At 46.8% G+C, this 17,930-nt stretch overlaps 1 protein-coding gene and 1 pseudogene across 1 annotated transcript; one reads left to right on the top strand and one right to left on the bottom strand.

Annotated features, from left to right (window-relative positions):
* Window positions 1-2,210: 2,210 nt before the first annotated feature.
* Window positions 2,211-4,395, top strand: LOC123950389 (annotated as a pseudogene).
* A 10,317-nt stretch (window positions 4,396-14,712) lies between these two features.
* INHA (inhibin subunit alpha) lies at window positions 14,713-17,784 on the bottom strand. The gene is made up of 2 exons (XM_046018488.1): window positions 17,215-17,784; window positions 14,713-15,594 (listed from the first exon to the last, which is right to left on the bottom strand). The coding sequence occupies exons 1-2, from the start codon at window positions 17,486-17,488 to the stop codon at window positions 14,762-14,764; spliced, it is 1,107 nt and encodes a 368-aa protein (XP_045874444.1). The 5' UTR covers window positions 17,489-17,784; the 3' UTR covers window positions 14,713-14,761.
* Between the last annotated feature and the right edge of the window lie 146 nt (window positions 17,785-17,930).

Here is a 17,930-nt window from a genome sequence, read left to right as displayed (position 1 = left end):
AGGTAGAGTTCAGTAATTCATCAGTTTTACATAACACCCGGTACTCATTACATCACATGCTCTCCTTAATGCCCATCACCCAATTATCCCAACCCCTGCACTGCCCTCCTCTCTATCAACCCTCAGTTTGTTTCCCTTCTTTTTTTTTTTGTTTAGATTTTATTTATTTGTTTGGCAGAGAGAGTGTGCAAGATGGGGGAGTGGCAGGCAGAGGGAGAGGGAGAAACAAACTCAGCTCAGCAGAGTCCAACTTGGGGCTCATTCCAGGACCTGGGATCACGAACTGAGCTGAAGGCAGATGCTTAAATGACTGTGCCATCCGGGAGCCCCTCTCAGTTTGCTTCCTATACTTCAGCATCTCTTATTGTTTCTTTCCCTCTCTTATGTCTTCTTGTTTTATTTTTCCCTCCCTTCCCCTACGATCCTCTATTTCTTAAATTCCACATATGAGTGAAATCATATGATAATTGTCTTTCTCTGACTGACTTACTTTGCTTAGCATAAACCTTCTAGTTCCACCCACGTCATTGCAAATGGCAAGATTTCATTTTTGATGGCTGAGTAGTATTCCATTGTATATATACATCACATCTTCTTTATCCATTCATCTGTTGATGGACATCTAGGTTCTTTCCATAGTTTGCCTATTGTGGACATTGCTGCTATAAACATTCGGGTGCAGGTGCCCCTTCAGATCACTACATTTGTATCTTTGGGGTAAATACCCACTAGTATAATTCCTGGGTCATAGGGTAGCTCTGTTTCCAACTTTTTGAGGAACCTCCATACTATTTTCCAGAGTGGCTGCACCAACTTGCATTCCCACCAATGGTGTAAGAGAATTCCCCTTTCTTCATATCCTCGCATCTGTCATTTCCTGACTTGTTAATTTTAGCCATTCTGACTGGTGTGAGGCGATATCTCATTGTGGTTTTGATTTGTATTTCCCTGATGCCAAGTGACGTTGAGTGTTTTTTCATGCATCTGTTGACCATTTGTACATATTCTTTGGAGAAATGTCTTCTGCCCGTTTCTTTATTGGATTATTTGTTCTTTGACTGGTGAGTTTGACACATTCTTTACAGATTTTTGGATACTAGCCCTTTATCTGATAAGACATTTGCAAATATCTTCTCCCATTCTGTTGGTTGCCTTTTGGTTTTGTCGACTGTTTCCTTTGTTGTGCAAAGCTTTTTATCCTGAAGTCCTAATAGTTCATTTTTGCCTACGTGTCCCTTGCCTTTGGAGACATGTCTAAAAAAAGTTGTTGCAGCCAAGATCACAAAGGTTGCTGCCTATGCTCTCCTCTAGGATTTTGATGGATTCCTGTCTCACATTTAGGTCTTTCAGCCATTTGGAGTCTATTTTTGTGTGTGGTGTAAGAAAATGGTCCAGTTTCTTCCGCATGTGGCGGTCCAATCATCCCAACACCGTTTGTTGAAGAGACTGTGTTTTTTTCCCATTGGATATTCTTTCCTGCTTTGTCAAAGATTAGTTGACCATAGAGTTGAGGATTCATTTCTGGCTTCTATGTTCTGTTACACTGATCTATGTGTCTGTTTTTGTGCCAGTATCATACTGCCTTGATGATTACAGCTTTGTAACAGAGTTGAAGTCCAGAATTGTGATGCCACCAGCTTTGGATTTCTTTTTCAACCTTCTTTTGCCTATTTGGTGTCTTTCTAGTTACATACAAATTTTAGGATTATTTGTTCCAGCTCTGTGAAAATGTCAATGGTATGTTGCTAGGGATTGTATTGAATGTATAGATTGCTCTGGGCAGCATAGACATTTTAACAATATTTGTTCTTCCAATCCAGGAGCATGAAATGTTTTTCCATTTCTTTGTGTCTTCTTCAATTTCTTTCATAAGTGTTCTGTAGTTTTCAGAGTACAGATCCTTTACAAGTTTGGTTAGGTTTATTCCCAGGTATCTTACAGTTTTTGGGTGCAATTGGAAATAGAATCGATTCCTTAATTGCTCTTTTTTCTGTCTCATTGTTAGCGTACAGAAATGCAACTGATTCTATATCCTGCCATTTTCCTGAATTCTTATGAGTTCTACCAATGCTGGGGTGGAGTCTCTTGGGTTTTCCACATAGAGTATCGTGTCATCTTCAAAGAGTGAGAGTTTGACTTTTTCTTTGCTGATTTGGATGCCTTTTATTTCTTTTTGTTGTCTGATTTCTGAGGCTAGGACTTCTAGTACTATGTTGAACAACAATGGTGAGAACGGACATCCCTGTCCTGTTCCTGAACTTAGGGAAGAAGCTCTTGATTTTTCCCCATTGAGAATGATATTTGCAGTGGGCTTTTTGTATATGGCTTTTATGATACTGAGGTATGTTCCCTCTATCTCTGCACTGTGGAGAGTTGTAATCAAGAAAGGATGCTGTACTGAGTCAACTGCTTTTTCTGCTTCTATTGAGAAGGTCATACGGTTCTTGTCCATTCTTTTATTAATGCATTGTATCACATTGATTGAGTTGTAGATGTTGAACCACTCTTGCAGCCCAGGAATAAATCCCACCTGGTGGTGGTGAATAATCATCTTAAAGTACTGTTGGATCTTACTGGCTAGCATCTTGATGAGAATTTTTGCATCTCTGTTCATCAGGGATATGGGTCTGTAATTATGAGAGGAAGTTTTACTCAAATAAGTAAAAGAGGGAAATGTCCCAGGAAGAAAGAAAACCACGAATCCACCAAATGCCAGTCAGGATCCTTTTATAAAACCAACATGCAGATCTATTGTGACACAGTTGTAGATGCCAGGAATGAAGGATACCCTGGCAATTTCCAGTGGGGATGGGGGGAGATGAACTACAAAGTTATGACCATTGTACTGACAGGAAGTCTCTCATTGAAAAGCAGAGGCAAGAAAAAAAGGGAGAGAATTTTTAAAGTTCAGAGGGAAAATCTCTCTCTCTTTTTTTTAATGAAAAGCGGCCTTTATTTTTTATTTTTTTAATATATTTTTAAGGAAGCTCTATGCCCAATGTGGGCCTCAAACTCACAACCCCAAGATCAAGAGTTGCATGCTGTACCAACTGAACTCACCAGATGCCCCAAGAGGAAAAATCTCTTTGAATCTAGAATTACATACACAGCCCAAACATGATTCAAGCATGAAAATAAAAAGACCTGTTCAGTTGGAAGTGGACTCCGGAAGTTTAACATTTAGAGACTTACTGTGAAGTAAATATAAAGGAGGGTAGATCAGCACTAAGAGAAAAATGAATCTGAGAGGAAGAAGCAAGGAAGCAAACAGCAATGGTAAGCAAAGATTTTAGTAAATTCATTCAAACTAAAAAGTAGGAAAAAATAGGCAGGAGGACCCACACAGGAGGGAGGGAGTTAAAAAAAGAAATAAATTATAAGATTGGAGGAGCTGGCTAGAGAGGGCTGGAAGGTAAGAGAGGAAATCTACAGGACCAAGGCACCCGCCCTCCCCGCCCCAAGCACACAAGATTTGCAGATTTTTTTTTTTTCTTAAGTAGGCTTCACACCCAAAGTAGAGCTTGAAAACAAGCTCAAACTCATGATTCTGAAATCAAGAGTCACATGTTCTACTGACTGAGCCAGCCAGGGGCCCCAGAATTTATAGAATGTAATAAGAATGTGAAGACCTGGGGCACCTGGGTGGCTTAGTTGGTTAAGCGTCAGACTCCTGATCTCAGCTCAAGTCTTGATCTCAGTGTTGTGAGTTCGAGCCCCACACTGGGCTCCACACTGGGCATGGAGTCTACTTAAAAAAAAAAAAAGTGAAGACTAAAAACAAGAAACCTGAAAACAACCAAAGTGATGATGTATCAAGAAATAAATTGGCCTTGGCAGAATTAGTTAAAAATGAAATGAAAGGCAAATCTTCCAAATGCAGCAGGTCTACAGTTACAGTCTTTAAAAGCGCACGCACACCACCATGAAGGTTTCCTGCTATTAGAGACAGGTTCCCTTGGCTGAGGTGCTGACTGCCACATCACTCCACTGTAAGGGTCTACGCAAGTGAACATGAGTGCAGAGGATCACATGTAATTCAACCTTCAACTGGGAAAATTGTGAATGACCTTTTCAAAGTGACAAGGGAACATGGGACTGTCCCTCTGAATGAAGCCACAAGAGCTTTGAGTGATGACAAATTAAAGTCATTTGCATGTGGAGGGGACAGAGTGGGGCATTCCTTTCGTAGGCAGTCTCAACACATCTATGGAGAAAATCAGCCACAAGATGTTCAGATTTTGCTTACAACAGTTTCAGCAACAGCTTGAGTTTAGATGATGAGGAGTCGAAACCATGCAATGACCCAACAAATGCTGAATTTCTGCAATCTGTTAAGAGAAGGGTGACTCTGCATGTATGCCTGAAATCCAGCAACTTATATTAGAAATCCTTTAATGTGACATTACTGGTGGCAGAATTTTTCAAAAAAGAGATTCCCCTCGAACTTCAGTGATTGGCTCGTGGTGGCCAAGTGAATTTGGATATGGAGGATCGTCAAGGTCAAGCATACCGAAAACCTAGAATAAGGTTCAGGGCTTTTAATGGAGAAAGGCAAAAACTTGGAAGCCTTACCCCTGAAAGAGCACACCTTCCTCCCCAGAAGTCAAATAGAAGTCACTACTTAATGTAGCTGTGCTTACTCATGATTCAGGGGCAACAATAAAAATTCAAACCCGGGGCGCCTATCAGTAGACAATGCGACTCTTGATTTCAGAATCATGAGTTTGAGCCCTACGTTGGGCATAGAGGTCACTTAAAAAAAGTTTTCAAATCCTGTTAGCCAACGACAGTCATTTGATACAAAGATTCAATAGTGTTGAATCCCCAGGTTCCTGGATGTTGGGGACCAGAGCCTTAATGATAACATAAAGTCGATGATCATGTATTTTGTATGCTATATGTAGTATATACTGTATTCTTTTTCATAAATCTGAAGAAAAAAATTGTTGTTAAGAAAATCATAAGGAAGGGCGCCTGGGTGGCTCAGTTATTAAGCGTCTGCCTTTGGCCCAGGTCATGATCCCAGGGTCCTGGTATCGAGCCCACATCAGGGGTCCCTGCTTGGCGGGAAGCCTGCTTCTCTTTCTCCCACTCCCCCTGTTTGTGTTCCCTCTCTTATTCTGTCTCTCTGTGTCGAAAAAATAAACAAAATCTTAAAAGAAAGAAAATCATAAGGAAAAGAAAATAGATTTACAATACTGCACTGTGTTTATCAGGAAAAATCTATGTAAGAACGGACTCTCATAGTTCAAACCCATGTTGTTCAAGGATCAACTATGCTATGATGTTTGAGCAACAAAAATAATATTGCTCTTATCCATGAAGCAGAGGGTAGGAAGGATTATGTGCCATTTTAATATAATAAAATACTTCCAGCACTAAAACAATCAAATTATTTTTATTACTTAAATACATTTTGATACTTAAATACATTAAATACATTTTATACATAAATACATTTTGGTCCTATTCTGTCTTCCAGCCTGAGTATAGATAATATTGGACTAGAGATGGATCTTGAGAGTATTTTGTTTGAGTTTTTATTTGCAGGGCGGGCTTATGGTGATAGCCTTTTTTTTTTCCCCCACTAAACTCTACACCCAACATAGGGCTCAAATTCATGACCCCACGATCAAGAGTGTCACGCTGTACTGACTGAACTAGCCAGGTGTCCCATGGTGATTGATAGCTTTTAAATATCGAGTCAACCCAATCTGTTACATTCTCAGTATTAATGTAACAACACTTATTTGCAGGAAAAAAAAAGAACAAAACCCCCGTTTTGATTAATGCATTTGGTAGAATTTGCACTAAATTTTCTTGGTGCTTCATTGATCAACAGCCATTAAGAAATCTTTTTATGAAATTAGGTTGAAAGTTTTTCTATGCTATATACCAGAAAGTATCTGTATTCTGATTTTGAAATAGTTTGATCATATAATAATTATTTTTCTCATTTAGATTCTTAAAAAAGATTTTACTTATTATTTAATTGAGAGAGAGAGAGCATGAGCAGTGGGAGTAGCAGGCAGAGGGAGAAGCAGGCTCCCTGCTGAGGAGGGAGTGCAACACGGGACTCAGTCCCAGGACCCTGAGATCATGACCCAAGCAGAAGGCAGATGCTCAACTGACAGCCCCTCAGGAGCCCCTTCTATTTAGTTTTTATACATCCTTTTTAACTTATCAACTTAGCTACATTACTAGGATCAAAAAATACAGTTTGGCATTGTATTTTATAGAGCTGTGATCATCATAAACCAGAAATAAAAGGACACAAATGTCAGCAGTCCTTGAGAAGATGTGATAAAGAACACCTGATTTTCATTTATTTTTTAAGGTTTTATTTTTACTTTTTTTTAAGATTTATTTATTTATTTTACAGATAGAGACAGAGACAGACCCTGCCCCCGTGCTCATGTGCACGTGTGAGCAGGCGGAGGGGCAGAGGGAGAGGGAGAGGGAGACAAGTGGACTCCCCGTGGAGTGGGGAGCCCAACAGGCATGCAACTCCAGGACCCTGAGATCACGATCTGACCTGAAATCAAGAGTCAGATGTCACCCATGTGCTCCAAGCTTTTATTTTTAAACAATCCTTACACCCAACATGGGGCTTGAACTCACAACCCTGAGATCACATGTCCCACCCTCCACTGACTAGAGCCAGCCAGATGTGCCCAAGAGTACTTTAAAATGGAGTTATTGGGGTACCTGGCTGGCTCACTGGGTTAAAGCCTCTGCCTTCGGCTTAGGTCATGATCTCATGGTCCTGGGATCAAGCCCCACATAGCGCTCTCTGTTTGGCGGGGAAGCCTGCTCCCCCCACCACCCCCCACCACCGCCTGCCTCTCTGCCTGATCTGATCTCTCTGTGTCAAATAAATAAATAAAATCTTCTAAATAAATAAGTAAATAAATGGGGTTATTAGGGTGCCTGAGGGTGGCTCACGGGTAAGCGACTGCCTTAGGCTCAGGTTGTCCCTGGGATCCCGGGATCCTGGGATCAAATCCCGCACTGGGCTCCCTGCTCAGCGGGGAGTCTGATTCTCCCTCTGCCTGCTACTCCCACTGCTCATACTCTCTCTCTTCCTGTGTCAAATAAACAAATAAAATCTTTAAAAAATAAAATGGAGTCATTACAGTCTGTCCCAGAGCCTGTCCTTACCACATTCATTAATTCACTCAACACAGGGGGACCCACAATTTCTAGGGGACCCACTTTATACACTGAAAACTGTTTTAACTGCTCAATATATTCTATTCCAGGACAAAACCAGTGTAGAATCTCATGAATGTTTTTTTCTGTCAGACACACTGGATCTAAGGGCTGACAGCGTGTTTGCATTTCTGCTGAAGCCAAGCATTTCGTGGGTGAGGCCGGCTGCATCAGGAACAACAGAAATGCTTTTTCTTCTTCCCAGATATGACTTCATCTTCAGTCTCTACCCCTCATGAATAATAAAGTAATAGTTTCCTATCACTGCCATAACAGAGTACTACAAATTTAGTGCCTTAAAATAACACAGATTTTCAGTCTTACAGTTCTATACGTGAGAAGTCCACCCTGGGTGTTGCTGGACTAAATCAAGGTGGCAGGGATGCCTGGGTGGCTCAGCCAGGTCAGCGTCTGACTTCAGCTCAGGTCACATGATCCCCAGGTCCTGGGATGGAGTCTCCAGTCAGCCTCCTTGCTCAACAGGGAGTCTGCTTCACCTCCCCCGCCACGGCCTGGCCCTCCCCCTGCTTGTGCTTTCTCTCTCTCTCTCTCTAACAAATCTTAAAAAATAAAATCAAGGCGACAGCGGGGCTGCATTTTTCTCAGGAGGCTGTAGGGGAGAATCACTTCCTTACCTTTCCAGCTTCTAGAGCCTGCCTGCATTTCTTGGCTCATAGCCCCCTTTTTGCACCGTTCAGGCCCTCCTCCCATAATCCCATCTCTCTGCAACAGCCAGGGAAGTTTCTCTGTGTTTATGGGCTCATGTGCTTAGATTGGCCTACTGGATAATCGCCCCATCTTAAATCTGTAAGAACTTCAATCCCACCTGCAAAGTTGAGGGGTCTTTACCATGTTAATTAACACATCACAGCTTCCTTCTGGTTGCTCCAGGGGAAACCTGTCCTTCGCCTCTTCCAGTTTGCAGTGGCAGCTGGTGTCCCTTGGCTCAAGGCCATATCATGGCAATCTCTGCTTCTGGCCTTAAATCTTTTACAGTTTTGATTCTCTTGCTTCCCTCTTATAAGGACCCTTGTGATCACAGTTTTTAAAGATTTATTTATTTCAGAGAGGCGGAGAGGGGCAGAGGGAGAGAGAGAATCCCCAGCAGGTTCCCCGCTGAGTGAGGAGCCCAACATGGAGCTTGATCTCTCTCCACCCCAAGATCATGACCTGGGCAGAAATCAACCAACTGAGGCAGCCAGGCTCCCCTCCTTGTGATTACGTTTAGCTTACCCAGATGATCCAGAATAATCTCCTCATCTCAAAATGTTGGATTTCATCATATCCTCAAAGTCCCCTTTATCATATAAGGTAAACTATTCACAGATTTGGCGGTTAGTACATGAACATTTTTGGAGGGCCATTATTCCGCCTGCCATAGCTGACCTTTGCCCTCAAAGTCTGCATGCAACTCATATAAACGCATCCCATCCAAAGGTGCTCAAAAGCCTCAACCCATGACAACATCAACTTGAAGTCCAAAATTTTATCAGAATCTCACCACTGGGGTGCCTGGGGGGCTCAGTCTGTTGGGTGGCTGCCTTCAGCCCAGGTCGTGATCCCAGGGTTCTGGAATCGAGCCCCACATGGGGCTCCCTGCTTCATCAGGGGTCTGCTTCTCCCTCTCCCCCTGTCCCTCACCTACTCCCTGATCTTGTTCCCTCTCTCATTCAAATAAATAAATAAAATCTTAAAAAAAGATCTCACCATCTCGAAAAGTCCCAAATCTCATTATTTAAATTACTTGACGTTTGGGTGAGGACTTGGGTATGATTCCTGGGGCACAGTTGCTCTCCCTCTGTGCACCTGCAAACCTACAAAACAAGTTCTCGGCTCCCAGATATAAAAGTAAGACAGTCCTAGAATAATAGTTACAGATATTCCCATTCAAAAAGCAGAAAATGATGGGGCGCCTGGGTGGCTCAGTGGATTAAGCCGCTGCCTTCGGCTCAGGTCATGATCTCAGGGTCCTGGGATCGGGCCCCGCATTGGGCTCTCTGCTCCGCAGGGAGCCTGCTTCCTCCTCTCTGTCTGTCTGCCTCTCTGCCTACTTGTGATCTCTCTCTCTGTCAAATAAATAAATAAAATCTTAAAAAAAAAAAAAAAAGAAAATGGAATGAACGAAGGAGCCACCAATGTCCCAAGCAATGTAGAAACCCAGTCAGACAGGCAGCGTTCATTAGGCTTTAAGGCCTGGGGATAATCTGTGGCTCCCGGCTCCATCCTATGGGCCTGAAAACTCTGCAGCAGAGCCGGCTTCCCTTTTCCACGAGAGGCACCACGAGTTTGCAGCTGACGCGTTTTATCAGCTGGCTTCCTGCCTGTAGATGAGCAGTTCCTTCGCACCTACTGTGGAGTGTTCTGCTCTTAAGTCATCTTCCTAAGTTCTTTTTAGTGAATTCCTGCAATCACTGTAACTTTTAAAAATGTGTAATCAGGGGCGCCTGGGTGACTCAGTGGGTTAAGGCCTCTGCCTTTGGCTCAGGTCATGATCCCAGAGTCCTGGGATCAAGTCCCGCACTGGGCTCTCTGCTCAGCAGGGAGCCTGCTTCCTCCTCTCTCTCTGCCTGCCTCTCTGCCTACTTGTGATCTCTCTCTCTGTCAAATAAATAAATTAAAAATCTCTCAAAAAAAAAATATGTGTAATCAGGGTGCTTGGGTGGCTCAGTTGGGTAAACGTCTGCCTTCAGTTCGGGTCATGATCCTGAAGTCCTTGGTTCAAGTCCCATATTGGGCTCCCTGCTCAGCAGGGGAGTCTGCTTCTCCCTCTCCCTCTGCCTGCTGTTCCCTCTGCTTGTGCTCTCTTGCTCTCTCTCTGCAAATAAATAAATAAAATCTTTTAAAAAAAGTATAATCATCTCAAGAAAGATTATGTCACAATGAGCAGAAAGACAACAATGGGTGAGGTCAGTCATTTTGCATCTGCTTATCAATAAAGAATGTTGTTGGGGGAAAAAAAGGACAAGACTTTCAGAGATTGGAAGTGACTGGGCAAAAAAAAAAAAAAAAAAGACAGTGAGAGTGGGTGGGGGACGCCTGGGTGACTCAATCATTAAGCATCTGCCTTCGGCTCAGGTCATGGTGCCAGGGTCCTGGGATGGAGCCCTCTACTAATCAGGCTGCTCAGCGGGGAGTCTGCCTCTCCCCCCTGCTTGTGTTCTTTTGCTTACGTTCGCACTCTCTCAAATAAATAAAATCTTTTTTAAAAAATGACAGAAAGAAAGAAATTGCCGTCTTCACAAGTGTCCTGGGGCTGGATTGTCTTCCTTATCAATGGACACATTTTCATCTCCTCAGCTGGGCGTAGTTGAAGAAGAGTGGCGAGGAGAGGCCACGCCACCATGTATCTAGAGGCGGGTGCACACACTCTGGAACCAGACTTCTGGAGTCCCAATCCTGGCTCTACCACTTATTAGGGATGTGACTCTGGGTAAATTATTTAATCTCTCTGTACCTCAGTTTTCTCATCTGTGCAATGGGTATGGCATCGGTGCATGTCTCATAGGATAGTTATGAGGATTGCATGCGCTTTTACTTGTAACCTACCCGGCACATAGTAAGTTCTGTATGTGTGTTTGTTATCTAAATACTTAAATTAACAAAAGAAGATTATTTGGTGTGGGGCGTGTGATTTCTAAGAAAAAAAAAAAAGGTAAAAGGTAATAAGGACTGGAAATAAAATCAAAGAAAGCCCCCAGAACATAAAGTAAGAGAGTTTCAGTATAATGCATAAGGCATGGTACCATTTGTGGGGGGGAAATCTGTTTCTACAAGGTATGTGTCTGTATGTAAACTCACAGAAATGTGTCTGGCAGGATACTTAGCTCTCTAGAGGGGACAGCCGGGCAAGGAGAACCTCAGAGTTATTTTCCACAGCTGAATCGTTACCATGAGAACATATCTATGTGTTCTTTGTGTTTTTTGTTTTTTGGTTTGGTTTTTTTGTTTTGTTTTGTTTTGTTTTTTGTTTTTCAATTCAACGTTGCTTCCCCCAGGAAGCAATGAGGAAGAGTGGCCAGCATGGCCATCAGGGAGTGAAGGGAAATCACAGAATAGATGACATCAGAACTGGATCTTCAAGGAGGCATCGACTGAGGAAAAGAGACTGCTGAAGCCAAGGCAGCCGGAGAAGAAAATGATGTGTTTGAGGAAGGGTCAGAATTTATCTGAGCAGAGTTCTGGCCTGTGTGGTTGGGCAGGGAGAGGAAGGGAGGGACAGGTCTGAGATTGGGCTGTGGGGTTGGGTTTAGGGTCAGTTGGGAAGGGCTGCTAGACACACAGAGGGGGTTGAACTTTGTGGAGATGACTTTTTAAGCTGCTATGGGGCATGATTACAAAAGAAGTATCCTTTGGCAGCCAGGTGGCAAGTGGACCAGAGAGGTAGGAAATGGTTGCTTGGGGACTGGTTAAGGAGACTGCTGCACTGCCCCTGGAGAATTGCCCCGCAAATGACAGAACAGGGTCTGCAAGTGACAGAATAGGGTTTGTGTAGGGATGGAAGAAGGGCTGGGTTTTAGGGAGAATTAGGAGGAGGCATCTCAGTACCTGCCCTCAGCATCAACTCCCCATTTTTGTGGTAACTGTATCCTGCTTTGGGGGACCACCTTTTGTTGCCTTCGGCCTTTGTGTTTTGGCTCTGGGCTCCAAGGGTAGGACACAGGATGTAAGTCATTAAGGCATTCTGTCCGCTCAGCCACGTTTCCTGGAGCACATGATCCCAAACAGGACAATCAGGGGCACCAAGACCCGTTCTGGGACATCTGCAAGCCAACTCCCTCCCAGGACCAGGTGTGAGACAATGGGAACCTGAAACTGCTCAAGCCACCGTGTGCCCAAGGGAAGGGGAGCCTATAGCTGGATCTTGGCAGCATCCTTGGAGCCCCAAATGAAGCTAAACCTTAGCCAGCTGTGGCCAGACTTCTCACAAGCCAGTGATTTTTTAAATTCAGTTCAGTTTAATTTAGTTTGGGGTTGCCTGGGTGGCTCAGGTGGTTAAGTGTCTGCCCTCAGCTTGGGTTGTGATCCCGGGGTCCTTGCTCAATGTGGAACCTGCTTCTCCCTCTCCCTCTGCCTGCTGATTCCCCTGCTTGTGCGTGCTCTCTCTCTCTCTCTCTCTGACAAATAAATAAGCGAAATCTTAAAAAAAAATTAATTTAGTTTGGTTTAAGTCAGTTTGAGTAGCATTTTCCGTTCAAACTGAACTGAAATAAGAGTATTCAGTGTTTCTAATGATTGGCCCTGGAAACTAAGAGCATCTCTGAAATCTATTGTTCTTAGTCTTCTGGTAGTAAATAAGGACAAAAAGATGTCCTTAGCCACTGTCAGGCCCTCTTAGGGAGAGGAGGAGGTGTCGCTCTGATTTGCTAAGTTAACAGAATTTAATAAGGCTTTCGAGATTCTGGAAGGGGTGGCCCAGACCTGTGTGACTACCAGACTTGGGGATTTCACGGAATTCAGCAGCAAAGTTACGAAGACAAATCTTTGGGTCCAAATTAGAATCCCAAGTGGTTTGTTGTTTTGGTTTTCTTTTTTTTAAGATTTTTCTAAAAGAGAGAGCAGGGGAAGGGAGAGGTATGGGGAGGGACAAAGGGAAAGGGAGAACAAGAGACTCTCAGGCATATTCCCCACTGAAAGCAGAGCCTGTCCCAGAGATCATGACCTGAGCTAAAACCAAGAGTCTGATGCCCAACCGACTGAGCCACCCAGGCACCCCCCAAAATTGCCAACTTTTAATTTTGGTAAGTAATCATAGAATAATATATCATAAAATATCATAAAAGAAATAATATTTTTGCTCTCTCTCTCAAACACACAGATCGACACATATACACACAGAGAAAGGATAATTTTCAAATAAAGCATATCCCTTTCCAATGAAAACCTCCGGCAGGTTTGTGAAGGACACTATCTTGTCCTCACAATTCTCGCTCTGTCTCAGGTACGAGAAAACTTTTTACCAGCAGTGCCTAGTGGAGAACGCCGTGCCCCTCGGTAGAGCCCACACCCCTCAGATGTCATCCATATCTCTGGGATAGGGTAAGTCTGAGCTACACAGGCCCAGACCTAGGAGGAGGACTGCAGATCCCAGGGAAAGGCCTCTCTCAAGGCAGGGAGGCTCTGGCAAGGGAAGCCAGACAGCGAGAGCATGAAGCTCGGAGAGACTGGAGGAAATCTTGTTCCCAGCACTGCCCGAGTCCAGCCAGCCCTCTCGCCAGTCCACCACCTGAGTGGGGACCCCAGGAGCCCTGAGTACAGACTAGTTGCAGTGCTGGGTCTAGAGGAGGGTGCTGGGAAAGACTGGGGACTATGAACAGGCAGGTTCCCCCCTCTGGAGCAGCAGCGGCCTCGCTGGGGTTTCAGCATCGGTAGAGACTGGGGCCAAGCTCCGGAGTGTGGCGTGGGCTGCTCTTTTTTTTTGTCCCTGAGGAAGAGTAGCTCCTTCAGCTCAGCTCAGAGAGGGGGAAGACATTAGCCTAAGGGTGACGGGATGGAAGTCTCTCCCCTCCACAGCCCCTTCCTAGGGCAGGCACTTATCCACCCAATGAAGTGGGGTTCGTAGGAAGGAGACTCTGACGAGTCACTGTTAGCAGGCATGCGCACTGTGGTCATGCGGTCACTATCAGAAAGTGCTCCAACTTTCAGTCGGAGGGACCTGAACATCCCCGTTTTATAAGGGAGACTGGATGGAAGCTGCTGGCTGAGAGCCAAGACCCTGGGGCAGGGCAGGAGGACAACCAGATGGAGGGGCTGGGGGAGAGCGAACAAAGCATGGAGGAAGGCCAGGGAGGCAGGCCCAGACAAGGCAGGCAGGAGTGGACTGATAGGAAACTCAGTGGGAAAAGTACTCTCTACACCCCGCTCTGGACACTGAGTGTGTGTACGTGCATACACGGACCCGAGAGCTTGTTTCTCCGGTAGTAGGTTCTGCTCTTCCAGAGCGTTCTCCCCGCTCTCTGCCCTTGTCAACTTCCAGGCCCTGCCAACTCATCTGTCTTTGCCTTATCTCCCACCCAAGTTCCTGAGAAACCCAAGATCTAAGCTGCTCGGGAATGTCTGTCTTCAGTGAGGCCCTGAAAACCATCATCTCCAGCCAATCTACAACTCCCCTGACCTTGAACTAGGGGTCCATCAGCTCAGGCAGAGAAGAGCAGGGGTTCCAGCAGTCTCCGGAGCGGCCACCAACAGCTCGGAACACTTTGTGTCTTCTGCAAGAGTTGCAGCTTCCCACCGGAGGCATACCCAATCCCAGCTCTGGAACTCCACGACTTCAAGGTCGAGAGACTGTGTGACCTGAGATCCTATGATCCCATGCTCCTGGGGCCCAGACCTGCCCCCCACCATATCAGAGAAGCCAGAGGATGTGTGCCAAGTCATATGCACTGTGTTGTTTATTGTCCCATGTTATCCATGGGACAGGGGCGGGATGGGGAAGAGAGCCCTGGGGCAGAGGAGACGGAAGGAGGCGGGCAGTGGGAACCATCCATTTTCTGAACTCTGCCCTTTCTTCCAGCTGGTGATGGGTGCGGGCTCGGCTGCCAGCAGGACGCCGTCAGATACAAGCACAGTGTTGTGTGAGAAGGTTGGGCACCGTCTCATACTTGAAAGAGTAGCCGCCGTCTGAGGTGGTACGGACACGTAGGGGCCTCATGGTCCCAGGGAGGGCAGCACAGCAGGGCTGTGCCCCTGGCAACAAGGAAAGAGGTTGGACAGGGGTGGGAGGAACCCCGGTCCCCAGCAGGGACAGGTCCGGTGGGGCAGACAGCCCACATCCCCCATGGCAATAGTGGAAGATGAAACTGGGTGGGTATACAATCCACCGGTCCCAGCCCAACTCCTGGAAGGAGATATTGAGGGCGGCTCTGTGACAGTCGGCATAGGAGGCAGGTTCCTCTGGAGGCCTCTGGAGCAGACGCAGCGCGGCTGGAGACCAGGGCCAGGGCAGCGGGGGAGTGGAGCGTCGGGCTCGCTCCCCCACACTGGGTGGCCTGGCCCGGGTGTGGGCCACCAGGAAGGGTGTGGCCTCGGGCCGGGCTGAGCAGGAACAGAGAGGGCAGCGGAGCTGCAGCACCAAGACTGGGTTGGTCAGCAGAGGGAGGGCAGAGGGGGCGAGCTGCAGCACCGCCCAGCGAGGGGGTGCCTGGCCCAACGACATGGGCACGGCCATGGGGACCCCCGACGACAGCGCCAGCAGGCTTAGCAGGGGCCCAGAGCTATTGGAAGCCACTTTGCTCCTCCTGTCCAGTCCCGTGTGGAACCACAGGTGGGCTGAAGTCACTTGGCGGCTGCGCGTGTGCTGGGATGGCCGGAACACGTATGTGAAGAGGCCGTCCTCCGCCTCCGGGGTCAGCTCTCTAGCCACTGGCTGGTCCGTGCACCTGGCACCTGCAGGAGACAGAGGGAAGGAAGAGGGCAGCCCTGACCGGCAGAGCCTGGGACCTCTCCTCTTCCCCAGTGGCAGGGACGCAACTGCTGGCCACCAGCCAGCCACACTCTGAGCGCTCTGCCCACGCACAGAAGCTCTCCATTTGTTATTTCATCCCTAAAGGACTTAAAAAAATACAAGATTTTGCCAACTTCTCTCCGAAATGGTTTTATCAATTAATATTCCCGTCAGCCACGTATATAAGAGGCCCTGCCCGCCCTTCGCCAGCACTTGGCATCGTTAGACCTAAATGTTTGTTCACCGGTCGTGTGAAACAATTTTGAATGATGGTCCCTTGAATACAGGGGCATTTGTTTTATTCCCCAGATAGCTTTAAAAAAAATTTTTTTTTAAAGATTTTATTTTTAAGTGATCTCGACACCCAACGTGGGGCTCAAACTCACAACCCCAAGATCAAGGGTCACACGCTCTCCTGACTGAGCTAGCCAGGTGCCCCCCATCCAGTGTATCTTTTTATATTGTCAGAAATACTGCATGACACAGTCTTTAAAACAATTCCGCTTTTAGGGGCACCTGGGTGGCGCAGTCCGTTGAGCATCCTACTTTTGGTTTCAGGTCAGGTCATGATCTCAGGGTTGTGGGATCGAGCCCCCCACTGGGCTCTACACCAGCATGGAGTCTGCTTGATATCTTCTGCCCCTCCAGCTTGTGCTCTCTCTTTCGTAAAAAAAATAAGTATTTTTTTTAATTCCACTTAAAAAATAGGTTAACATCCTAAAGAAAAAGCGGCGGGGGCCGGGGGGGGGGGGGTTAGGGGGTTGGGAGAAGAAAGCATATCACCCAGGATAGAGGGCAGTGCTTTCTAAGAAAGGCAGTTGGTGTCCTTCCACGACAGGTACGCAGATAGGGGAAGGACTAGAGATTGGGATGACACTGTCCCACGCATTCTCTCATTTAAAATCTCACGATTGATCTACTCTGCGGATAAGGAAACAGGGTGACAAAGAGGAAGGGACATTTAACTACTAAGTGGCCAGGCTGGGATTCTGCCTGATCCCAAAGCCACCCTGAGTCACTGCGCTGCACAAGGCACAAGACCAAGGCACAAGGAGGACTGAGCTCCTCTCTGAAGCAAAGGATAAGCCAGATTACGAGAAAGTCCACCTGGAAGAGGGCTTTACTGGTTCCGTCAGTGGAACCGCAAAACATACATATGGAGATGAAAGGCAATTTAAGAGAAAGTAGATTAATTTTCTGGAAAAGTTTCCCAACTAATCTTACCCCTGCATTTCTGGTATCTTTTCAAGTCTCAGCTAATTGGGATAAAAGAAACAAGGTTTGAAGTAGGGAGCAGAGGCAGAGGAAGAAGGAAGGGTGAAGGAAAGGGGCCCAGACCCAAATATCTGTCTCTACAGACTCTTGGTCTCCCAGATGAATGTCTCCCAAATGCCTCCCCTGAGCCTCGCACCTTTTCGCTTAATCCTGAGAGGTAGGCATTATGGCCCATTTTCGGGTGAGGAGATGGGAGATTCAGACCCAGACCTATCTGGCCCTGGAGCCCACGCTGTATGTACCGCACTGCTTCTCCAAGTCGCCCTGCCGGTCCGCACCTTCATTACCTGTAGCTGGGAAAAGGATGGCCTGGGAGACATCCTCCTCCTCCCTGGGCTCAGAGCCCCTGCGCAGGAAGCCCCCCTGGGCATGTCTTCGGGGCAGACGCCTGCCTCCAGGATCCCCGCCTTCCCCCGCCAGTGTGGGGGGCCCCAAAGCATCCAAGAACAGGGCCCTCACCTTGGCCAGCACAAGTGCCCGGTCCAGCTCTGGCCCATGGCAGCCATGCCCACTCTTTGGGGATAGCAGCAAGAGGAGCAGGAGTGGCAGATGGGGCAACATAGCTCACCCAGCCCTGCCAACTGTGAACCCGCTCCCTGCCCTGTGCCCCTTCTGTCAGGGTCTGCCCCCTGCTTCCCCACTCTGCCCTCAGCATCCCACCACGGGTCCTCTTCTACCCTTCTCATCCTGGTCTCCCCAGCCTTCCCACGCCCTGCAATCCAGAGTGGCCCCTGCCCGTGGCATTGAGACCTCCTATCTCTGACGCAGATGTCTGTGGCCCTGAGCCTTATCTTCCACTCCTGCCAAGCATGTGGGGGAGGGGGCTGGTGAGGGTTTTCACCCAGAGTGACCTGACCCACACATACCACCCCTTCCCCTACACACACACACACACACACACACACACACACACATTCTCTCTCTCTCTCTCTCTCTCTCTCTCTCACACACACACACACACACACACACAGCCACATCCCTATACCCAGCACAGAGGTGACAT

Source organism: Meles meles, chromosome 9, assembly GCF_922984935.1.
Source record: "Meles meles chromosome 9, mMelMel3.1 paternal haplotype, whole genome shotgun sequence".
Lineage (NCBI taxonomy): Eukaryota > Metazoa > Chordata > Mammalia > Carnivora > Mustelidae > Meles > Meles meles.
Note: the sequence above shows the minus strand (reverse complement) of the source record. Positions and strands in the feature narration are given on the sequence as shown.

Bases quoted from the DNA above. Each gene is read 5' to 3' on its own strand.
- INHA (XM_046018488.1), bottom strand. From the start codon at position 17,488: ATGTTGCCCCATCTGCCACTCCTGCTCCTCTTGCTGCTATCCCCAAAG. The intron at 15,595-17,214 runs GTAATGAAGGTG...TGTCTCCTGCAG, and splicing joins CATCCTTTTCCCAGCTACAG to GTGCCAGGTGCACGGACCAG.